We start from the raw sequence: 26,365 nt of genomic DNA on the forward strand, positions 1-26,365 counted from the left end.
TATATCTATATATATATGTATGTATGTATGTACATACATACATACATACATATAAGATCTCAGGAAAACATAGTCCATCTCAGAGATGCAATATACCACTTGATTCATACTTAAATCTCTGCTTTAGACTTCATAGGCCACTGGCAGGACCTTCTCACCTTCTCAAATGTAGAGTTATTGCTGTGCTGTGATGAAGCACGTACAAGAGTAAGAGTTTACCGGAAAATATGTGTATTTATAGATTGGTGGGGATTTTTCTTAACTAAACTGTGATCTCATTCATATAAAGCAATCCCCTGTTAGTGCTCTGCAGCTTACAGTCTGAGGAAGATCTTTGCAGCAGAGAGAGATCAAATAATGTGTTGCAGCCAGTGGCAAGTGTCAGAGACAGCACTTGAACCCAGAACTTTTAGACTCTGAAGATGACTCTCTATGTACTACAACAGGCTACTCAATATTATATTAATATTAAATATGCATTTGTATAGAGGTGTATCTAGATCTAGACATAGATCCCTATTCAGAGGCTCCTGTTTTCTGATGACATTATACTGACTGAATCAAAGCTTTGAATGCTACCAAAAACTCACATGAACCAGGTTTTATAATATCAAAATAGCAGAATGTAGCTAAATGTACAAAATCACGTGAAAGCATTTCTAACAAGCTATTTAAAGCCTTTGCCAATGTGACTCCAGCCTATCTTTCCAGAATAATATTTATTGATTACAGCGGTTGCTTAGTGGTTTTCGGGATATTTAGTAAGTCTATAGATATATGTAGAACTATTCTGTAATAAGATGACCTTTATGTTTTGAAGAATAGGCTTACAGAACTAATTCAGTTTAGAGATAGAAGGAAATTTTGGAGACCATCTAGTCAAATCTCCTCAGTTTATAAATGAGAAACAGATTTAGAGGTCTTTTTGTTGTTTTGTTATTGTTCAGTCATTTCAGTCTTGTCTGACTCTTCGTAACCCCATTTGGGGTCTTCTTGGCAAAGATTTAGGAGGGGGTTTGTAGTTCCTTCTCCAGCTCATTTTACAGAGAAGGAAACTGAGGCAAACAATGTTAAGTGACTTGACCAGAGTCACACAGCTAGTAAGTATCTGAAGCCATACTTGAACTCAAGAAGATGAGTCTTTCTGACTTCAGGCCTGGCACTGGATACACTGTGCCACCTAGTGGCCCTGATTTAGAAGTTAAATGACTCCATGATATTCAAGACCTGAAGTAAAGGGGAACCCATGACCTCCCATTCCCTAGTCCTAATTTTTAGCATTTTATTTTCTTAGATAAGTTTAAATTTGCCTCTTTTCGACTTCTACTCTTTGGTCCTCATTCTACCTCTTGGGGCCAACCAAATCAAATCTAATCCTTCTTCCACATGAAAGCCTTTCAAATATCTGAAGACAACTTGATGTTCTCCTGTCTTTCTCCCCAAGGTCCTTGGGGAGAAGGTCCTCCATCAACCAGGTCCTTCAAAAATTCCTTATATGTCATGTATACAAGTGTGTTGGCAATCAAAATGGGCTCTTAGCACTTAGTTCAAGCAAGTGCCCTTGAAGAGTTTGGTCTTTATTTCCTTGATTAAATTAGGAGTCCTTGGTGACCTCTTTGCCTCAAGGGAAAGCCTAGTTTACATGGGTTTGAGTGACGTGTTTGTGACACCAGAGGCTTTTAGACCACATGGATTTAAGTCGCATCTTTGTGACGATTTTAGGTCATGTGGGTGAGTTGCATGTGTGACTTACCCTTGACCCTGAAAAAGATATAAAATCAGGGGTTGGCTTTCTCTTTTTTCGGAGCTCTGACCCATAGCCGTGGTGGCTCCCATGACTCTGGGCCAGCCCTTGTCATGAGCTCCCGGGCTGAACTAAGATGTTGGTAGCCATGAGTTGTATTTGGCCTGTCTGTCGATGTTTGTAATTTGTATTTGCTCTGAAGTTCAGAGTGCTGGCTTTTTCCCCTGAACTAAGTGAATGGTATTTGTATGCTGAATTAAAGTAAGCTTGTTAACCCCTTAATGTTGCTTTCCTTAGTAAAGAAGATCAAAAGGACCTGGGCTTTTGCAGCATTCTGTGAGCTGGTTGTTGTTGATTTTATACCCCCCACAGCAGCTGCTAGTCGGATTGTTGAAACAAGGTCCTTGAAATCCTGGCTGTCCTCATCAAGACCCTCTCTCATTTATCAATGTCGTTCTTAAAATGTGGCATCCCAGACTGAACATAGGGCTACAGATGATGTTTAATAAGGGCTGAATGGTACTATTACTTCCTGATTTCTGAATACAACACAATTTTTTTTATGGAACCTAACATCAAATCACCTTTCTTGTCTGTCATGACATACTACATTCTCATTTTGAGATTGCAAGCAGGAGGATTCCTATCATCTTAGAGATAAACTACTGTCTGGCTATGTCCCTCCTGTCTCATCCTTATAAAGTTGATCTTTTGAAGCCGAGTTTAAGATTGACAGGCAGCTAGGAGGCACAGTTGATAGAGTGCTGGGCCTGAAGTCAGAGAGACCTAAGTTAAAATTTGGCCTCAAATGCTAACTAGCTGTGTGACCCAGGGCAAGTCACTTAACCCTGCTTGCCTCAGTTTCCTTGTCTGTAAAATGAACTAGAAAAGGATAATGCAAACCACTCCAAGAAAACCCCAAATGGGGTCACGGAGAGTTGGATACAACTGAAACTTTGTTAAGTGCTGAGGCAAAAAAAATATACTCTACTCTCAAGGAACTCACAAGTCTAATGGGGAGACAACATATAGATCACTATGTTCAAATAAGACAAAGACAGGATAAAGTGGACATAACACAGGGAAGACAACATAATTAAGAGGATTGGGAAAGGTTTAGAGTGAATATAAATAGCAATTGTTTCTGTTTTGGCCAGAAACCGTGAGGGTCTTCCCCTCCAAGACTGATTTTTTTTTAACTAGGTAAAAGAAGCCATTCTCTGCCTCATTTCTTACCTAGCCTTAATCACTGAATGGGTGTTGCCTCAGTCAAACTGAGACCTTAAAAAGGCAAAAGTCTCCTACTGCATCCAGGGCTATCTCCAGTTGTCCTGATTTATACCTGGCCACTGGACCCAGATGGCTCTGGAGGAGAAAGTGAGGCTGGTAATTTTGCATAGCCCTCCCTCACTCAAATTCAATTTAATATAAGTCATGTGATCATCTCGCTGATGTCATAGTCCTCTTCAAGAATGAAGCACAAACCACAACCACCATCATGAAGGGGATATGTTTTTTCAGGCCAAGAGTTGGAACAAATTATTTCTGAGATATTTACTAAATCTGAAATTCTATAATTCAATGAACCCAGCTCCACTGCCTCTAAATGAGCCTTATTTCCAGGTAACCACACTGTTCATTTCTTTGTGGCATGAATATATTCATGTTGAGTCAACATACAGAGGAACCTCTTTAGAATGTCCCTTTCTCTCTATCCTTTTATTCTCCAGGATCCTTGGGGCATAAGTACATGTACTGTATATGTGTTTGGGTACACACATACAGTTTGTTGTTGTTCAGCCTTTTTTCCAGTTGTGTCTGACTCTTCATGACCCCATTTGGGGTTTTCTTGGCAAAGATATTGGAGTGGTTTGCCATTTCCTTCTCCAGCTCATTTTGCAGATAAGGAAACTGAGGCAAACAGGGTCAGGGTCACACAGCTAGTAAATCTCTAAGGCCAGATTTGAACCCAGGAAGATGAATCTTCCTGACTCAAGGCCCGGCAATGCATACACTGTGCCACCTAGCTGCCCCACGTGTACAGTACATGCACACTTATTCCCTTGCAGGTAATATTTCCTAACTAGAATATCTTCTTCCCTCAATCTTTTGTAAACCATAACAAAGAACATTTGTCTTACCTAACTTTCAGCCATTATACTGTATAAAAATTGCAAACTTAGAAAATACAAGGGAAAATGTGCTTCCTCTGAATTCATAGTTTTACCCCTGTTGCTAGGGAACTAATTTCCTACTGTATTCACCTGTCAGTCATGCCACCTCCTAAAAGCATTCTGTGTATTTAAGGAGCAAATTCTCAAAACAACCAATTACATAAAAATCCAAAATTATTTCAATTTAATTTGTGGGTGGGTTTTTCTTTATATGTTAAAAAATTCCAACTAGATGTAAAATCAGGCTCAATTGTGAGTTTCAACTTTAAAAGGATATAACTGTGTGTAAAAAAGTATGCAGGAAGATAAGGTATCTCCATCCGCAGACCATAGAACTCCTTGGTCCAAGAGTGAGCATAGAGCTTAAAACTTGCCAGTATATTTAGAGTTAACAAACAAGCACCTTAAAGGGGGTAAACAGGATTTTTAAAAAATCTGTATTAATGTTCCCTTCTGAAGGTCATAGCTTATGACACCAAAGGACAACCAAAAAAATTTCTTTTGAAGACTCAATCACATAATTTTCTTTTCTCCAAAGTTTCAAACAAACTAATTTGATTTGACTTATTTTCCACCAAAGGTATTGATACAATCCTAAATAGGCACAATCTTTAAGTACTCTGCCAATAAATTAAAAAACTGCAAACAACAACAACAACAAAACAAATCTTTCTTATTTAGCCACCTTTCCCAGCAATCAGGGAAAGCACCAAGAAGACATACTGGACAAGATTCAGGTAGTTGTTTTTATTTTTGCTTTGTTTCCACTTATCTATTGTCTTGATACAAGTTTCCTACTAAAAAAAATAAAGAAAAAAGCAAGTTTTTTTTTAAAAGCCATATCTATGACAGTCAATGGCTCAGAGCCAATTAGCATTTAGGTTTGTGTAGCTATGTGCAGAATCTGTTCTGTACACACTCTCTAAGCATCAAGAAAATTATTCCCCAAATCTCAGAAGACCCCATTGTCTTCTAGTTAATTCAGAAAGGCAGGAAGACAAGCTGTTAGAGCCCATAGCAAATTCAAAGAGAACTACTTCTTCCTTTGTCTTTACACTCTACAATCTGAAGCCACTCAGGCTATGGGCAAGTGAAAGTTTCACACCTTTGACAAGCTGTGAATTCAGCCACTGTCTGAAACAAAGAGGAAAACCCTAATACCTTGCTATCTCAATCACCCACCCCTTCTGTAATTTCAACAGGTGGGCTGGAGAAGGATGAGACTCAAATTATCAGGAGTCCCCATCAATTGTCTACAAGACATACAATACACAGGGAGGTGCTGGGAATACAAATACAAAGCAAAAAAAAAAATCTCTACTCTCCAGGATTTCAGATTCTTAAGATCAAATCACAGAGGAAAGAACATACTCTTAGATTATCCCTTGCCAAGGAATATTATTTTTAACACCACCATTATCTTACTGGAGCAAAATATTTGGAAATAATACATTGTAGTATGGAAACGCAGGCATATCTACCCTGATTCAGATATAGACATGACTTTTCCAAAATGCCAAAAAAGTAGGTATTTTATCGTGGCTTTAAGCAACTCTACTAAATTTAGAAGAGTCCCAATCAATTCAAATTAAAACAAACAGAAAAAAATACCCCTTGATTATAACTAGAACTATTTGTTATTCGACAAACCAATTAGCAAACAATTTATTGATGTAAATCTAATTTCTACCTGATTTTCTACAATTGGACGTTTGTGCCTGAGCCTCTGCAAGAAGAGAATAATGGAATATAGTTATCCTGGGTACCTTATAGACTTGTAGGGGATGACCAAATGAATGTGAATTATCTAACTGAAGTTACATTGTAGTAGTTACACAGAATGTATATTAATTAAAATACATTTTGGTTCTAAATTTTAGGAGCTTAATACTTAAAACTGAATCTTCACAAGAATTAAAACTTTTTACCTCTACCCCGACGACTTTTCACTCTGGCAATGCTTTCGCTCTTTTGCCTCCTCTTCTGATTTGTTAGTTCCTCTTCAGAACCTCCATTTGGGGACTTACTCATGCTAGTTATGCTCACTTCCCACTTGGCTCAGCCCCCAACGCTTTAGATTACTTCTTACTTTCCCTGTCTCCTTACCTCCTGACGCTTGAGAATAAAGACTATGTTCTTATTGCTTGCATTTTTATTCTCAGACCTTACATAGTAAACCTTTAATATATGTTTTTATCTAATCTAACATTCACCATCAACTGTATGGCATATGACAAAACAACATCTGATTAACACTACTGCTTAATTTAACTTCTCTTGCTTTAATCTAAGAAGTAGTTTAATTAACTTTTCCTAAGAGGGAAAAAGGTTTCATTTTCCCCTAATATTCTCTCCTTTATGGAAATAAAATGATGTAACTCTAAGATCTGAGATTGATGTAAAATTAACAAAACACACATTCTGTTTTACTTCCATTTTAAATCCAAGGAAGCAGACAAATCACAAATAACATAGGTATGCTCTTACCGGATCTATTAGCTGGGTGTAGAGTTCATGGCAGTTGTCAAAAATATACTTGTATGTGGAGTCTAAACAAGCCCTAACACAGTCCTTTACAACAGTGCTGGCTCTTGGTGGACTTTGGAGTTCTAAAACCTGAGAAAGAGAAGATTTTCATCAATGGAAAATACAGCAATATGAGGAATTATAAATCGTAACAAGCCATCATTTGAAATATACTATTAATTCTCAACAGAAGAGTAGACCTATATTTTCATTGATATAATCTTAGATGTCTAGGACACAGACATTAAGTGACTTGCCCATATTAACATAGCTACTATCTTCCAGAGCTGGGACTTAAACCCATGTCTTTATGATTCTGAGGCCAGCTCATTAGCTATCTCATCATGATGCCTTTTCATTGGTACATACATGTAAAATATTGTAGCAAATATGCAATATACAATATTTATTTATGATGTATATTATATGTTTACAATAAATAAAATTTAAATTTATTTTAAATAAATTTAAAATTTTAGATACTTGGATGGACCTATGATCTCACTGATGTGGATACCCTTTTCAGGGGTGCAGATCATCAACCATCTATGCCTGTGTATCCTCTTGTCCTTCTCTTCCTGAAAATCCTGTATAACAGATTCACCCAAAATACCAGTAACCTTCCTCTATATCTCTCAACATTTCCCTGCTTCCAAGCTCTGGCTCTCCATAGGTCATTTCTTGCTTTCAATATGTGAACACCTTATCTTTTGTTCTGGTTTCATATCTCTCTGATAATACTCTTTTCAATGACTATTTCCCCAGCACTTCATCCTGGCTGCCATATGCAAATCCATTACCCTTTGGATGGTGTTGTCTGTCTGTGAGAAAAAATGATTATTAAAGAGTTCTCCTCTTCTTCTAAAGTTTTAATTTTAAAAAGTAAAAATTTCAATTTCTTAAAGGACATTACTGATGAGATTGAATTAACTTCTCCTCTGACACAGCCCAAACCTACAAGAAATCTCTAGTCTCAGGTGAATTCCATTCAATCAAGCTTAGGTGGAGACAGATCCTTTTTCTAGATAGGCCAAGGCTGGTGGTGGTCCCAGTATAGTGACAGTTTCTCTGTCCAAGGTGACATGATGTCACTCTCAGCCCCTCATTTTAATATGGCTTATATCCTATTGTGTTAACAAAAGTTGATTGCTACTTCTCTCCCCCCAAAAAATATAAGTTCTGAGTCTGTTACCATGATTGTCTTTGGCCTAACAGAGGCAGCCCGGCTCTCCTTTTATTAATAACATTCTGGCCTTATTAATAAAATGATTAAACTACCCAGAAACTATGTCTTTGGCATCCTCTAAGGAAATGAAATTTAAGATTACCCAAAGGGCAATGGAGAGGAGTATGTGTATGTGTATCTACATGTATTTATTTTAGTGTATATGTGTATACATATATTTATTTTAACTATTTACATATAATCATGTTGCTTAACTATCATTTACCAATCACACTTTAGTTTTAGAAGCTCGAATTAAAAAAAAATCTCAGAAATTTTTTTAAACATGGAGTTTTCTTTGGAACCTTATTATAGGGTAATCGTTATTTGTTTTTAACCACAATAGCAACATTATAATAAATATATCTAATGTCTTCCTCAAATCATCCCTATTAAAGTGAATAATAGGGATATTTGTTTCCTAAATGCTTTCTGTCTACTAGACTCTGAAACTGTTTAATTTAATTACACATTGTAGTTCTGACTTTTAGCCTAGAAGGAGAACTTTTAATCCAATTTTTAAAAAGCCTTGTAATTTTTCCCCTCCATGATAATTTATAATTTTTCTAGTGAATATGAGACCTTAAATAACCAGAAGGGGAAAAAAAGACTCTACAGTATCTTTCAGAGTAAGCAGTAGAACTAGTATGATATTGATCAAGAGGCAACATTTTAAAATCTGTTTCCTTGAAAGCCATTTAAAAAGATTCTTTTTGAGGCATTGCATGAGCTGTGCCATCACCAAAATCATCACCGTGCCAAGTAATTACTAGTAAGGTGGGCTAAGATAAGGAGACAAAAACATAAAAGTCAGAATACATCAGGAACAAAAGCACTGGCTGATGAGAAACAAGCCTTCTGGTTAAGAAGATTGTACTGTTTCATTTGTCTACAATCAAGGCCAGAGTTTGCAGTAGTTGGAGTGACAAGTGGTAAACCAGGAAACATGGTCTAAATATTGAAGAACATGGGTTGAAATTGGAGGAGCTGCTCTCTCTCTCTCTCTCTCTTTCTGTGGACAAGTCAGAGATGCCCTTTGATTTCAACCAATGCAAGGAAAGAACTGCAATTCAACTTTAAATTCTTTCTCAGAAGATTCATATATGCTTAGATTTTTTTTTAACGAGCCTTGCTCAAGATGGACTTAATTTAAAACTAAGTCAGACTGAATATATCAGAAGGCCCTAAGTGGCAAGGACATTTTGCTTCCTCAAATCAAACTTTATTGGAAGATTCATCAAGTTAAGGCAGAGGCTGGCACCTTAATCACTGAGGCTGAATTGTGTGGGATCAGGAAGACACAGTAAAACATTACTTTTCCTGAAAAAATAAATGTGTTCCGTGTCTCACCAAGACAATGACAGAAATAAAACGAGATACCTTCATTCGAAAAAAGGTGATGCTTGTTAGCAGGTCAACAGTTGATTTCAGATCTTGAAGTCTCTCTGAATTGCTAGCAGGAAAGTTGTCCTAGTTAATTAGAGAAAAGGGGAAATGTAGAGGGTAAAGTTATCACCATCAAACCCTAAGGAAAGAGAAACTCTTTTTTAAAGGAAAGTATAAACTTGCTATCTTTTTTTAAAAAGACATTGAGCTATTAAGATTAAAAAGTTTACTCATTAAACATTTCAATCTTTATGTGCTCCATCAATTTAGAAAAAAATAAAACTTCAAAGGATCCATTCAGTAGTGTGGTCGTCTTGATAAAGAGAGATGGCTTTGATATCAAAAGACTTGAGTTCAAGTCTTGATTTTGCCACTTACTATCTGTGTGACCTTAGATAAGTCACAATTTCCCTGGGCCACATTTTTCTTCTCTGTAAAATAAAAGAGTTGGATTGTATGACCTTTAAAATCTCTTCTAGGTCTAAATCTTTGCTTGTATGATTTAAAAAGTGTGGGTACTCCTTTTACGAACGTAAATTCTAATCCTCCCAAATTCTCAGTAATCATGAATCTCTGTGGCCAATAATGATGGAAAAAAATTCTATCCCCCCCACCTACCCTACACTCAGAGGCTTTATATCTCACTATATATCCTATCAAATATCACAAAGAAACAATCAAAGCATGAAACAACATAAATCAGAAACAAAAGGTTATATGTATGATAATTCTGAGGAGCTTATTTGTAAACTTCACTTGTAATTTTCTCAATCCTTATAATTTTTTTTTCAAATGTAGTCTGAGAAATGCCAAATATGCTGAGTAAATCTTTTGGAATGAAATACAAAGACTTTTCCCAATGTGCAAAACATTTTGCATTTAGGGGGTCTACCTCTGAGAGTAAGGGGGAAGGGAAAGGAGGGGCAGCTTTCCCACCAGGTTCAATTAGAATAAATTTTTTTGAGGCATCATGTCTAGAACAGCACTGTAGGTTTCACGGTGGCGAGAGCACTGGGCCTGGAGTCAGAAAGACCTGAAACTCAAATTCAGCCTCAAACACTTATCAGCTTTGTGATCCTGGGCAAGTCACTTGAACTCTGTTTGCTCTAGCTTCTTTATTAGCAAAAATGGAGATAAAAATAGGACTTATCTCCCATGGTTGCTATGAGGACAAGAAGAGATATCTGTAAAGTGCTTAAAGCACTAAATGGAAGAAAAGGGGAAACGAACAGGTAATAAATATTTTATATACCCCCTACTAGGTGCCAATCAGTGTGCTAAATGCTTTTTACAAATATCTCATTTGATCCTCACAACAACCCATAAAGGCAGTGCCCCATTTTACAGCTGAAGAAACTGAGACAAATAGGTGTTAAGTAACTTGCCCAGAGTCACACAACTAGTAAGCATCTGAGGCTGGAAATGAATGCAGGACTTATTGACTCCAAGCCCAGCACTCTATCCACTGGGCCACTAGCAGCCTCTACATATGCTTCTTGTTATTGTTATGATTATTATTAAAATTACTTCTATCACTAGATTTTTGAAGAAGGTTCCTGGTTCTCTTCCAGTCTTCTCTTATCATCACTGACTAATTTAGAAGATCAGCTAATCGTTACCTTGTAAATATAGAGTCCAGCACTGAGGACATGTTCAATAGGTCTATCTAAGTACAGTAGTAGGCATGAAGTAGCACACAGCAGCAATCATCTCTAGCTAAGGAGAGAACATCACAGGGATGCTGTTCAGACAGAGATGGCACAGCCATGGAGGCAGCCTCTCTATGGGCTCTGTCTGGTTGGCTCTGGGTACCTGGTAGAGTTGTTTTGGAAGTGGGCAGCACTGGAAGTCAAACTGTGGAACAACTCAGTTTACCAGAAGGGCACAGTCACTAGACCTGTGATTTCATTGGCTTGTGGAGTACTCAGAGGAGGAGACTCCCTCTATCAATGCAGACCAGCATCTTTATTTGCACCTTATAGCTTAGAGTTGCCTTGGCTAGTAAGGATAGCCAAGTGATTTCCTCAGGGTCATATGACCGTATATAACAAAAGTAGGACTGAAATACAGGTCTCCCTGGGTCCAAGGTCAGATCTCTTTTCACCACTCCATGTGGACTCTCAAATATATGGTTGCTAAAATCTACCAAAAACCTTAGTTGAATCCAAATAATCAGAATCCCTTAATAAATGGAGATCTGAGGGATGTATATAAAACAAACAAACAAAAACCTTGGTTAAGAAAAAGAAAGAGACCTTCTAACTTTAGAAAATACCAATCTCCTTAAATTGCTATGGAAGCTTTAAGATTCTACTCTATAAATGATTACCCTGTAAAATGACAAATAGCCATTTGGACCCAATTCTAGATTCTCCTCTTAGGAACATAATTGTGTACGTACCCTGTACTTTGATAAATCAATCCTCAAAGAGTTGTGCAACTGATCCAGTAGTTTGATGAACTTTTCTCTCTGTGTAAAGCGAAAAAGGAAAAGAACAGATGCTCATTGGAATCTGAATGAATAATATTTTTTTAATCACACCAAGGACAGACGTGCCATCTAAAATGCCTAACATAAAGCATGGATTGACTGCCTCCCTCTTGGGATCTGTTTGCAAGGCACGTTGTTTTCAATTTATAGTCATACAAGCATTGCTAGGAGATAATAGGAAGTGTATCAGAAATTGCAAAATGTGTTTTGTTGAGCTTTATTTATGCCTGCTGCCATACTTCACCATTCTCCTAATGCAGTACAAATGCTCCTGGCGCCCAGCCAGTAGCCTTCAGATTAGAATGCATTAGTGAGCACCAATAGTCTCTTTTCTCCTCCTCTTCTGTTCTTTATCTCACTAACCAGCTCATTGTGAGGTAAACAAGCATAATCTCCATGGGAAGGAGAAAACATGAAAATATTGAAAAAACAAAGGTTTTGAACCACCTGAACAAATGATAGTTTCATTTCCAATTAAAGTACAGAGGTTTGTCCTAATACTCTTATGAACTCACATTTTTTTTCTTTCTTTCAAATATACAGAAGCATATTTGAATGTTACTTAAACTCTGACCTCAGCATGCCCATAAGGAAAAAAAGACAGAGCTTTCTAATTCCCTCCCCCTTCAGCTAACCACACTTAATTACCAATATGAGCTTTCTCATTGAAGAGAAAGCTATTCCCTAAGCATAAACTAGACACTTTAAGACTACCAAGAGTTATTTCATAAATTAAATCTCTTCAGTTCATACACTATCTCCCTGAGCACCTTGTTCATTATTAGAGACTGATTCAAGCCCTATTGATCAGCTGAGTCCGATAAAAGTATTATTTGGTTTAACAAGCTTACTTCCAATGATTAGTCATTCAACAAATGTTTATTAAGCCCGTTATGACTTGTGCCAGGAATTGGGGATGAAAAGACAGAAGTTCTTGCAATAAAGAAACTTGAATTCTATCAAGAAAGATGGCACAATGTATACATGAGGCACTGTGCTAGCATTAGACATGTTGGTTGGTTGTTGTCCTTCATTCTGGAAGAGGACCAAAATGACATCACTACATTGGGGTCAAGATACAGTGTGTCCAATGTGGCTAATCAGACCAAGAAGAACTTGGAAGTCTCTACAACGGGTTAGGCATGAATAGACCATATGAACATTTGGAGTGGAGATGTCCCTAAATTTGCCCATCTCACATTTCTTTTGAGTTACTGCAATTCTGCTTTGCACATAGAGCACAGTACCTTCTTTTACGTGGGCACACCATATTGGGCAGCCTGTGTCAGTAAACTTGATGCAGACCCTGCTCTGAAAGAGTTTATATTCCATAAATCAAAATACACTTAGAAACAGTGACCACTGATAACACCAACTCACTGAAGATTCACTGAGTAAATAAGGTGTTTCCTGGATGGAGTATAATGAACAACATTATGCTTTACAGTAGGCTGTTCATCATGGTTGACTGAATTTGTGTCCAGTGAAGTTAGTCTAGTAGAATTCGAAGAGGGTTACTCAAATTATCTAGTCTATCCAGTATTGAGCAAGAGGTTATTCTCCTAGAATGGAAAAGTGGAAAATTGTTCCAGTATCATGGAATCTAATGTTTCTTGGACAGAAGGACAACACTTTGAGAATTCACCACTGCTTTACTGTCACCAGTGGTTGCAAATTATTGACAGAATGCCAAGATTGTGTCAAAATAAACAAATGAAAAACCTGCCAGAAGTCTCCTCTGCCCTCACCTCTCCTCCCACTTTTAAAAAGGCACTAGGTTGCTTTTGGAACTTGCCAATTTATCTAGCTGGGATGTGAAGCAAGTCACTTAACCTCTCTTGGCCCTGTACATTTCCCCTTTTCTCTAATTAACTCAGACAACTTTCCCTGCTAGCAATTCAGAGAAACTCCAAGATCTGAAATCAACTGTTGACCTGCTAACGAGCATTGTATTTTTCGAATGAAGGTATCTCATTTTATTTCTGTCATTGTCTTGGGGAGACACAGAACACATTTATTTTTTCATTTTATAGATGAGTCTTCCTATCACACCAAATATACAATAATTTGCTAAGTCTTAGCAATTTTAGCCTCACAACATCTCTCCAACTTGTCCCCTTCTTCCTTTTCTCTACTCACTCAGCCTGTACCCTAGCTGAGGCCCTCAATGTCTTTCACCTGCAGTATTGCCATAGTATCCTAATTGGTCTCTCTGTTGGTTTCTTGACTCTCAAATCCATCCTATACATGGATGCCAAGTTGATATTCCTAAAATACAAAACTATGTCACTCCCAAAGTAAAAAAATCATCAGGGTTCCCTACTGCTTCCAAGATAAAACATGAAATTTTCAATCTGACATTTAATGTCCTTCAAAATCCTGCTCCTATCTACCTTTATGATTTTATTTCTTATCACCCTCATTCCAGTCATACTGACTGGCTAATTGTTTCCCTATGTGAGGTTCTATCTTCTGCTTTCATTCCTTTGCACAGACTGTTGGACTTTCCACTTCCAAAAAAGCATTCCCTCCTTAACTCTTGTCTTTTAGAAATTCCTCATGTTTATCAGAGAACAGATAAGGTACCAGTTACTCCCAAGGCCTTTCCTGATTTCCCACAGTCCTGCATGCTTCTACCTTCTTGAAATTACTTCATAGTTATTTTACAGTTAGCAAAAGGCAACATCACACTGTAAGTAATGGAGTGCTGGGCTTTGAGTCAGGAAGACCAGTGTCAAATTTGTCTCCCATTTTTAGTAGCTATGGAACTGTAAACCAGTCACATAACCACTCTGCCTCAGCCATCTCCTTAAGATTCATGTGGAAGGAGTCTCCAGGGCTCAGGAAATCACATGGAGTCTAGCTATTTCCCAGCAAAAGGCATCAAAAGCCCCTTTCAGATTTGTACCAGTATGAGTCCATGTGTGGGGATACTCATCTTGTCTGGTCAAGCCGATGACTAGGGACTATTGTAATGAGGTGGCCTGCTCCCAAATTACCCAGACAACTTCAAAAGTCTTATAACACAAAGGCCTAAGACAGGCTTACTTACTTATGATTTCCCCAGGACAAAGAACATAGTGCTATCATTACCCCCATTTTATAGATGAAGAAACTGAGGCAAACAGAGGTTAAGTGACTTTCCTAGAGTCACAGTCACTTAGCAAGTAAATATCTGAGGCTGAATTTGAATTCATGCCTTCAGGAATCCAAGTCCAGTGCTCTATCTACTGCACTGTCTAGGTGCTTCAAACTCCTAAGAAATTCTCTCTTGCCTTAGATTACTTGCAGAAATAGTTTCATCTCATTTTAAAATATATTTTCTATGTTCCTCCCTCTTTTCATTGTAGTGGTGAAGGCCCATGGACATCAATTATAGTCAGATATATAGTCAGATGTGCCCAATATGCATGTTAGTTTTGGTAAACTGCTTCCTCTTTGCAAAACTTTGTCAGAAGAGAGAGCTCTCTGAGTAGGAGTGTTTAAAGTTTAAAGAGTTTTAATGTTTAGAAATGAATATGATGTAAAAAAACAAAAGGTATCAATAAGATTAAATATCATTTCAAAAATAAAATGCATTTTCTTCAATAAAGGGAGAGCAGAATCATCAACTAATAGGAATAATGAGATAGGATTGGAGCTTTTTAAATGAATGGCGTTTAAAGCAGTGAGGTTGCTTTTCTGTTTCCTGAGCTGTTTGCTATTTCCTCTGAAAGAGAATTTTTTGTAATCACATTGCAGCTGAAGCACTGGGATCTATTTAAATGCATGGCACATTCTCTTTCAGGTTAACATGAATGAAGGGACTCTTCATATGACTGCCTTATAAAGTAGGTTTCATGGTTGATGATAACATTAATGACCTTTCTCCCTGAAGGGAGAAAGGCCCAGTGTTCCACAAGGTTAAACTATTCCTTATAGCATAGCTAGGCATGATATTAGAAGCAGAATGAGCATAAAACACAGGCTGCTTTGCATGACAGGTAAAATCCCTTGATGATACCATTCCAAATGTGAGGTTTGTATAACAAAGCTCAGCTGGGTTCCAGTGGATGACCATAAATAACTATACTCTGTTGATACGGCTACAGTCAATTCTCTGGTCCCTGGCCATGTAAGAATCAATACATATAACTAAACTACTGGCCCATGGCTGTTTGTATGGTATGATCCAAAGTCCAGAACAGTGCTAACCTGAGCTCAAAGAAGAACAAGGATGCTTTGCTTATGTTTTAACAATTTTACATTTAAAAAGTTTTCATTCCTAATATTTTATTTGATCTGGATCGTAAAACCATAGGCTAGATAGGAAATGTATCCCCTCCCATTCAGCAGACAGGGCAACTGAGGCACAGAGGAATTAACTGACAGACCTAGGTCAAATAGCTCATTAGTAAAACAAACAGACCTGAATCCCACCTCTTCATTTTTTTCATTTGATTTACAGGATTTTTGTCCTATTGTGAAACACCATTAAACTTTGCCCCTTTCTACTTTGTGCCCCTTCCCCTTTCCAGACATCCTCAAACCACATACACTCCCTGATTGATTGCACCAAAACATATATACAAGAACATAAGAAGAGAAAAAGGACTGGGGCTACATCATATCCCTACTTCCTTTGCCCCACTGGGTTCAGATTCAGACTTCACTTCTTCATTATGTTTCATATCTAGAGACTAAAAATAGGATTTTTAACCAAGTATAGAGTAGACACACTTCTCTGCAACCCCATAGTCCTTACTACAACATTCAACTGTAAAGTCTTTTAATGTGGCCATGCAACATACATTTAAACAATTTACTATCTATTGAAATTACATAGTAGTGTCTCTCTAAAAAGCTCACTTCTAACAACCATTTAAACTAGCCTTTTATCCCTATTTTTATCTATTGGGTATTTACTCTCCTCCTTATTAAAATGGATGATAATGAGGAAAAGTTTCAAAGCTATAGCTTATTTTCACTCGAGAAGGAATTATCACATCATTCAGTTAAAACAAGGACAACAAATACACAGGAACACAATTTGCATAATCAAGTACACTAAGAATTCAACACACAAAGGTTGTTTGAATTGGATATTGGATGTTCAAGGAAAGAAAAGAGTTCCCTGTTGGATTAGGTGTTGGTATAGGCGCAGCAAGAAAAAGGGAATTCAATCAATTTTCTAGATAATTTAAGCCGCAAGCACACTTTTACTTCAACCACCAAATAAGCCTGTTTAGGTATGAATGATACAGGTAACTCTAATTATATCTTCACTTCACTTTCCAGGCCTTAACAGAGCCTTGAATTACTCCTATATTTCTAGAGTGAAGCAGGATGTTATAAGTCAAAGCTCAATATACCTAGCAAGGTCTCAATAAATGTCATGAATTCAACGCTGATTGACTGCTATTTAATTGCAGGCATTGTCACTAACCTTTTATACATATAGGAACAGAAGGAAAATGTTACTCTAAGTTTTTCTTCCTGCATCCTTCCCCTTAACCTCCATCTCATGCCCTCCCAGAACTATTCTTTCAACCTGGGTGAGATAGTGAAATCACATCGACACATGAAGGCTTTGTTCACGGCCATACGGTGACTGGTATACCTTCTAGTGTGGTCCAGAAGAGAAGCAGTGTGATTTTATAGAATACCAGCCTTGGAGTTAAGATGGCCTGAGTTCAAATCATGCCTCTGACTCATACCAGCAAGTCCCTTAATCTCTCAGGCCAACAAGTGGCAATTGTGTGGACCATCGTATGGGGATTTTCCCACACTGATGAAGTCAAAGGTCCAGACAACAGTAATAATAATGATGACGATGATGATGATGATGGCTCAAATCCCCTTTTCATCTGTAAAATTCTCTTGTTGCTGTTGTAGTTCAGTTGTCTTTTTAGTTATGTGCAACTCTTTGTGACCCCATTTGGGGTTTTCTTGGCAAAGATACTGGAATGGTTTGCCATTTCCTTCTCTAGCTCATTTTAAGGATGAGTAAACTGAGGCCAACAGGGTTAAGTGACTTCCCCAGAGTTACACAGCTAGTAAGTGTCTAAGATCAGATTTGAACTCAGGAAAATGAGTCTTCCTGACTCCAGCCTCAACCCTCTATCCATTGTGCCACCTACCTGCCCCAAAATTCTCTTTAATGCTCTTTAAATTATTCTGCTGAGGAAGAAAGCCTCTGATTAGGTGCTAATAAGGAAAGTCTCAACTAGGTGCAAACAAGGAAGGCCTTAACCAGGTGCTAATATGACTTTTAACATCTGTAATACCTGAAAATGTTTATATGTGGATTTGGGGGAGGGGAGTCTAGGATATCTAAATATATCAAGAGCTGCCATAAGGGCCACAGTTGTGGTGGATGTGGTAGTAGGGATTAGTAAGCAATTACATATTTCACTTTTAAAAAATGAGAATACAAAGAAAATACCTTTTCTATTACTGAATCAAAGGTCATTCTACAGGCTTCAATTCGATGGAACTTAGATTCTTCTCTGACTCATCAGTGTCTCTGTAAGTGTATCTCACTAAAAATATTCAAATAAGTGTTAAAGCTTTAGCACTACATACTAGATAGGAACAGGCATGAGGATTCTATAAAGATATTCTAGAAACAACCTAAATCCCAAGGCCCTCAGAATAGGACCAGAATCGAGCTTTCCCCTAAAAACCTGCAAAGAGAGATTAGTTTTCCCTACAAGGCAACACAGTTGTTCCTGGACCTGACTGGACCTTGCCTAGCTTGAAGAAGCTGTCTGCTGCCCTAAGGAGATAAAAATTCCTGCTCACATGGAGATAGGACTCCTGTAATTTGATGGATATCTTAAGGCCACACGAGTCATTGAACCATCCTTTAATGATCAGATGCGTTTCTACATGGAGGTGAGGGGGAACCACGGAAGAAGCTAAGTGCCTGTTGCATATCCTTGGTGTTTTAGGACAGAGTAAACCTCCTTTTGTTAATTGTTCAATGACTCACAACTTACCACTAACAGGTACTGGTGTCAGGCCCACCTGTAACAGCCCCATGGACCTAATAATATATACAATCATGGGAAAATCAACTCAGAAAAGCCAAAGTCATTGTAATGTACTAAAATCATACTTACACCAAAATTGGTAGCAGCAAACCGATCTGAGGCAGACACTTGCACATTAGTTGAGACCGTTGGGTGGGCATAAAAAGCATTTATGTTTGCCAGGAGGGTACTCATCACTGCTGGGACACCAGGGCACATGTACTTGGAAGACAGACACGAAAAGTGCCTGCAATACAAAGGGATGAAAAACTCTTAACGCGTGTTTTGTTTATTTAACAAAAGTGCCACATTAGACACAAAGCTAGAAAATAGTTTTTCAAACATATAGTATACACAAATACATACACACACACACACACACACACACACACACACAAAAGAAAGAAAGAGAAAAGATATAGAACTACCATTTCTAAGACAAAGAAGAAAAATTTCTTTACCAAATTCGACCTTTTCAAGTTCTCCTCTCGAGTGCAAGATAACTAATTAGGGCCTTGCTCTGCTTCTCTAAATACATTGTTCCTTTCAATTTGGGAGAGGGAATAGAATTAAGTATTCAAAAGCCAAAGGACCAATCTCTATTGACCTTAAGGGATTGTCAAAGAGATTGAGGCCCTTTCTTTAACTTCAGCTCCCAGAATACCATTCTCTCAGTGGTCTCTTCCCATATACTTACTCTGCTATTTTAAACATTCAGCATAATTAAGCTTCAGGGATCATGACTAAACCTATGATTTCATTGGTATAGGAATTCCCAAGAGACCAAACTCTATTTCCCAATACAGGTCTACACCCTTTTGATAGTTTATAATCTTGGAGAATTGCCAAAAGCATGAAGAGATTAAGGATCTTGCATTGGATCATATAACTTGTATGTATAAAAGCCAAGACTTGAACCTAGGTTTTCTTGGATTTGAAGCCATTTCTTTGTCCACTATACCACACTGACTTTCACTACTGAAGTGAAAACAAACAAAAAAAACCAACAACATTCAATTGGAAGACAGCATCTTATATACAAATGTGACTATTATATTCAGCCTAGCCTTCTTTCCTTGAGCTCTTTGGCATATATGATCCTGATCTAGATCCTGACCACTTCCCACAAAAGCCCTATTTGTGCTCTTTCACTCGGTAGGCATGGAGGTGAGTCTGAGTTCTCAAAGGCAATGGCTGATAAATTGATGCTGTGTCTTTTTTTTTTCCTTCTAACTGGCTATTGATTTTTGACCTTTGATCTAACTAGTCTAACTGGTCAGCTATACACAGAGAGATGATTCTGAAATAACTATTAAATACATGCAAATTAATTTTAAAAAATGTTCATCAGCATTCTCTGTATATACTGCCCTCTGACACTCTTTTGAAGAAAACAAACATTCTATTAGAGATGTGAAGTTCCAGAGTAGTCTACAAGCCTTTAGACTCCTTCATTTCTTGTGCCCAAGACATGTTTTCCAACACTTTTTCCCAGGAATTCCCTTGTGCCCACCTTAACATTGAAGTCATCAATTATCAAGGTGTAGATTGACTTAATTTGGAGGCTCTCATCAAGGTCTTCAAAGAGGTGGTGACTTTCTTGTCCTTGGCAAGTGACATTGGCATATAAGATGTGACTACCTATATGGTGGTCTGTTCTGCAGGTCATGAGTTGTGCAAGTCAAAACCATCCAATGAAATGACCCTTTCTGTTACCATTAGAAACAACTATGCCAAGAACTTTATTCACCTAGGTGAACTTCAAGCCATTTTTCTATTTAGCTGCAATTTTGTTTTTTGCATTTATGGTAAAATATTAAAATAAATCTGGTTCACCACCACCAAATTGTTGGTCAGTGAACTAGCATTTATTAAGCGACATCAGTGTGCTAAACACTGGGGACACAAAGAAAGGCAAACAATGGGTGAACAGAGGCCCTGGGAAAGATCTTAGCTTAAAAAGGCCAAGGTCTCCCGCTGCATCTAGGGCCATCTTCAGTCATTTTGACTTATGTTTTGCCACTAGACTCAGATGACTCTGGAGGAGAGAGTGAGGCTGATGACTTAGCACAATTTTGCCTCACTTAAATTGAATTCACTTGCAAGTCCAGATATCATTCTGCTGACATCTTTTGTCCTCTTAGAGAATGAAGGACAAACACAAAGAAACAAATAAAATCCAAATCAAAACACAATCCTTGCTGTCAGGGAGCTCACAGTCTAATGAGAGAAATAATATGCAAGCAACTATGTACAAACAAAATATATAGGAGATAAATTGAGGATAATCTCAGAGGAAGGGAACTAAGATGAAAGAGGATTGGGAAAAGGCTTCTTGTAGAAAGTGGGATTTTAAAAGGGCACTTCAAGGAAGCCAGGAAAGTCAGAAGTCAGAGATGAGGAGGTAAAACATTTCAGGCATAAAGGAGAACCAATGAAAATGTCCAGAGTTGGCAAATGGAGTGTTATGTGTGAGGAGCAACAAGGAAGCCAAGGTTGTTATATATCATTGGACAGAGTTATATTAATATTTGTTGAGTTTAGGAACTGTGAGATTCTTAGCACCCTCTGCCCACTTTTCTACCAATCTGCTTTTGTTACTAGATAACAGAAAGCATAAAATTGAGGGTCCTTTTATTTCTGTTCCCATTCTGGTGTACCTCCCTTTCCCCACATGGTATAGTGATCAGTACTGGGCCATCTCCAGTTGTCCTGATTCATTATCTGCCTTCTGGACCTAGATGGCTCTGGAGGAGAAAGTAAGGCTGGTGACTTTGCACCACCCACCCTCATTCAAATCAAAGTTAACTGCAAGTCATACCATCACGTTCCTGATGTCATGGTCCTCTTTGAGAACAAAGGACAAGCCACAACCCATAACTAGCCCAAGCTGCCTGAATGGGGACCTACCTGGCAACTCAGTTCATCCTGTCCTGTCTTCTCTTCCTTGACTCAACTCTCCTCTCCCCTTACCTGAGGTTCTGCCCAAAGGAAGGTAAATTTTGGTGGTCTAAGGCTACCTAGTTAACTCAAGGTTTACTGCCTAGATTTCTTTCTGAAAGACCAAGCCTTAAACCCAATTCACTATGAATCTCATGGATTGCACAATAGGTTCCTGCCCAAGCACCACTTAACTGGTTATTTTTTTGGGTCATCTTGGCTCAGAGTAAATGTAAATAGTAAGGGTTTCTCTTTTGGCCAACAACCTTAAGGGTCTTCTCTTCGAAGTTGGATTTTTTTGTTTGTTTAAAGGGGCCATCCCTTCACTCACTTCTTAAAGAGGCTTATTCACTGAATGGGCATTGACTCACTCAAAGTGAGAACTTGAAAATGCCTTAGTTTAAAAGGGCCAAGGTCTCCCATTGCATCCTGAGCCATCTCCAATCATCCTGATTGATATCTGGTCACTGGACCCAGATGGCTCTGGAGGAGAAAGTGAGGCTGGTGATTTGCACAGCCCTTCCTCACTCAAGGTCAGTTGCAAGTCATGCCATTATCTCCCTGGTGTTATGGCCCTCTTCGAGAATAAAGGACAAACCACAACAGTGCTCAACAGTATAATGGTAGAAAAGGGAAGTACAAAGTTAGGAGTTGGATGAAAGTATGGTTAAGGGGACATGGTTACTAATTTGGGATTGCAACTTTTTAGCAAAAGGGACAATTAAGTGCTTTCCATTATAGTGCCTTAAAGGCAAGAAGGTAGTGCAATGGATAGAACAGTAGATCTGTAGTCACGAATACAAGAGTTAAAATTCTGCAGACATTTAAAAGCTATGTGACCCTGGGCAAGTCACTTAACTTCTGCCTGCCTCAGTTTCCTCATCTCTAAGAGGGGGAAGAAAGGGAATAAGCATTTATGAAGTATCTAATATGTTTCTGGCACAAATATAACAAATATCAACTATTTGATCTTTGTAACAAACCTGGGAATCATTACCCTGTAATGATCCCCATTTTACAGTGGACCAAACTGAGGGAAGGCGATAATAACAGCACATACTTCCCAGGGTTGTTGTAAGGATATGAGATAATATTTGTAGAGTGCTTTGCAAACAATAAAGTACTATATAAATGCAATTATGATTGTTGCTGTTTTTATCACTATCGTGTCCCCATTTTATCTTCCTAGTAGCTATACTTCATTATCCATACACTTTTCCAGTGATGTCAATTTCTCCAAATATAACAAAATAAGACAAGCCATGTGTTCCTATTCCTAAATTGAAGGTCTGAGATCCTTGTTTAGTAAGAAACATGTAGACATATTATTAGAGCGACTGAAGCATTGATTTTATATATAAAACTAATGTGTTTGTTGACCTGAAAAGTATAACTTTTATGTGTGTACTTAATAAGGGCACTTTAAAGATGAATGACCAATTTTCAAGCTACATTATTAGAGGAATCTTCCACAATGGAAGTTCCCTATGTGGATGAAATCATGGGCCCAACCCTTTCCTCACACCGAAGGGGGAAAAATGTGTTTAGATTACATTTTATTCTGCTATATCAAATGACTTTTTAAATCACTAAACAAGCAAATATCATTATTTGTATAATATCTCTGCTGGGGCCACTCCCCTTAATTTGTACTTTCATTAACAGGTTGTATTTCCAGGGGGTGGCTGCTATTCTCAAGTTCTTCCATAATTCTATGGGTTGTTGCTCCTACTACTATAGCTCTAAAGCCCCAAGCAGTTTGCTTTCATTAACAATCAGCCAACAGACTCAATTAGCTTTTGGCAAAGGCCTTTACCAAGATGGTATAGTAAGAACAATTCACAAAGCATTCCTCTCAATAACCTGGGGGCACACTCTCCAACAAATACACAGGAAGATTGACTTGACTTTGGAGTAAACAATGGTAGAGGCACTTGGGAAAGAAGCACATCTCTTGGTACTGGAATTAATTTCTTTCTTTGCAAAGTCCTCACACAGCACCCTTTGAAGGCAACTTTTTACTGGACAGGCTACTTATATGGCCCCCAGGGTCAGCTTCATTCTCGAGTCCATAGCTAGTACTTGCCTCTGCCTAGAGGGGTCATGTTCTCTAAAGCTGCCTTTTCCCTCTGGTGATCATCTTTCCTCATTTGTTTTTGTCTTCCTTGGATCTTGCTGCTACATGGCTCATGTGGAAGAAGAGAAAACATTCTCCTCCAATCCCAACTTTGTTATCCTCTGGCAAAGGCCAAAGGGGTATGTCTCCATAAAGTTCTCCTAAGCCTGGAATGCCCAATTGTTGAGTAGCTTAATGGTGTTTATGTACTAGTTCAAAGACTTGACTGATTCTCTCAACCAATCTTCACATCCCCTCACACCCATTTCCCAGCTTCCTTTTGTATATAGCCTTCCTCCGTAATACAGTAAGCTCGTTGAGGGCAGGGCTATCTTTCTTTTTCTTTTTGGAAACACAGTACCTGGCACATCGTAGGCACTTAATAAATATTACCGAATTGAACTAATCAAAACACATTTTCTTGTGTGCTCCCAATTGCCTTTATCAAATGGCCAAGGAAGGTCCTATAATACTCTCACAGGTGATTAAGTATGTAGTCTCACATTTGTGGAAGAGTAATAGGAAGATTACTTAACACCTGCTTAATACCCTGTGATTACATTCAGGGCTCTGTAACTATACTGCTTGGGTTGGGTGGGGGGGAGGGGGGAGCCCTCTCCTTAATATTATATTCTTTATACATGTCAGTTAATTGGGTAAACTGAAAAGATTTAGTCCACTTCTGAAATATTTTTATAAAAACTTTCCTATACCATTTTCATGTTTTCATGAAGGATTTTCTTGAAACATTTATAGACCTCTCATACAAAGTTGTATTTTTAATTTTAGATATCAAAAGGTGATCATATGAGATGGGAGTTACCGTATCAATGTCTTTCTGGCTTTTTATTTTGGTAAGGCATCATCTATCATATTTTAAATTCTATTCCCTTTTTAAAAGTATGTTGGTAACTGACCTTTATATTATACTGATTTAGCCTGATAATTAAAACTTGATAATATCAGTGATAGGTTTCATTATCTATGTTGAATGACCATAGTCAATACCTTGAAGTTTCCATTTTCTATTTGAATATTAGATACATAGTTTATTTGTATGTTAGATACCTATTTATTTGTATATTAGATACGTAGTCACATCTGTCAGGGTTTGTGCTGATGTATGTGGGCTACAGTTATCCATAAGTTTCATCAAAAAATACTCCATAAACTAGGGATTGTTTGTTTCAGATTTTTTACCTGGAGACATGACTTTTTTTTTCTTTATAAACTTATTTCTGACTTACTTAGGTCAGTTTGTTAAATTTTGGTGCTAATGAAACCAATATATTTGGCTATCAGAGTAACACTAAGGATGAAGTGCGTAAGACTGGGATAAGCAAAAACTGTTATTCCCTGAACTAGTCAGTAAGCCCGTGCTTTGTCAATAGATAGATAACAGATAGATGAAAAAATGAACAAATGAATTAGTAAATATGTGAGCCACTGAATAAAGATGAATAACTATATATAAATATATATCTTAATTTTTCCATAATCTATGCTATGCACATAATGTATTTTTTCAAGCATTTTCTTTACCCCAACATTAAGTATGAGAATAGTTCCTCTCATCATCTGTGGTAATCAGTGTTGCATCTCAATTGGTCAAGTTGACAGAAGAATCTCACTCTAGCCCAGGTGTGAAAGCTTTCCCCAGAGTGGAAGATTCCTACACAAGCAGTTCTGTTTGCTAAGCATTTTGTCACAACCAGGATTTAATTAGATAAACATGAGATTGCTGATTAAATAGGGAAGACAGCTCTGTGTTATTTCAGCTGTATGCTCAAAATCCATTTTTTTCATAACCTTAAATAGCATCATTTTCAGGCATCAAATGCTCAAAGAGTTAATTCTAGTACTCCTTGCAAAGAATTCCATTCTATCTGAACTACAACAAAAGACTCCAACATTGAAAACATACTGATAATAGTGAAAAGATAAATACAAAAGGGAAGATAGGGATTCCCAGGATATACTTTGATTCTATTATTTGCTTAGATTTCACTAGTGACCCTTCCACATTATATTTCCATATATTGTGAATTCTTGAATACACAATAAAAATTGTGCATTTACTTAAAGCCCTCAAAAGTGTCCCTATAGCTTCTGAAGGTTCTTGCTTCATCTAAATGACATAGGGAACAATTGCTGAACCTCAGGAATGGTAAACTTAGAAAATGAGAACTATCCCACTAAATTCACTCCATTCATAGTGGTATAGGTATAAAAATGATTGCTAACGTTTATGTAACCCTTTCAGGTTTAAGCACTTTGCCTTTATTCTCTGATTTGATCCTCACAGCAATGTTGGGAGGTAGGTGTTATTATCCCCATTTTACAGACAAGGCAACTGATGCTGAGAGCAGTTAAATGACTTTGCCCAGCGTAACAAAGTTCAGTAAGTGTCCAAGGCAACAGTCAAATGCTTTATCTACTAAGACACCCAGGTGCCTTTATAGAGCAAATGACCCTGGCCCTAATGGATAATTAGTAGTATATATCTAAAACCTAGATGATGGGCCTTAGGAGGGAGGCATAGGCTTGGACATGGTCTTGCAAGAGGGTATTGACAAGATTTGAGCCCAGGAGAATGGGAAGAGGAAAGAAGAAAGAATGAATATGGGGGCCAGGGTTTGTATCAGACCAAATCATACCCTGCAAATTTGATGGGAAACTTTCCCTCTTCCAGGTTGACATTAAACTTCCACTGTTTTTTGCTCCCGCTGCTACTTAAGGAGTTTTCCCTG

At 37.8% G+C, this 26,365-nt stretch overlaps 1 protein-coding gene across 1 annotated transcript in view; it reads right to left on the reverse strand.

Annotated features, from left to right (window-relative positions):
• Positions 1 to 26,365, reverse strand: part of UNC13C (unc-13 homolog C) — a 580,271-nt gene that overhangs the window by 330,608 nt on the left and 223,298 nt on the right. The window contains exons 12-15 of the mRNA XM_036734862.1: positions 18,650 to 18,806; positions 11,457 to 11,525; positions 9,050 to 9,139; positions 6,406 to 6,534 (exon numbers count right to left, since the gene is read on the reverse strand). Coding sequence (XP_036590757.1) covers positions 6,406 to 6,534; positions 9,050 to 9,139; positions 11,457 to 11,525; positions 18,650 to 18,806 — 445 coding nt within the window. The remainder of the gene's footprint in view (positions 1 to 6,405; positions 6,535 to 9,049; positions 9,140 to 11,456; positions 11,526 to 18,649; positions 18,807 to 26,365) is intronic.

The sequence above is a fragment of the Trichosurus vulpecula genome, chromosome 8, assembly GCF_011100635.1.
Source record: "Trichosurus vulpecula isolate mTriVul1 chromosome 8, mTriVul1.pri, whole genome shotgun sequence".
Taxonomy (NCBI): domain Eukaryota; kingdom Metazoa; phylum Chordata; class Mammalia; order Diprotodontia; family Phalangeridae; genus Trichosurus; species Trichosurus vulpecula.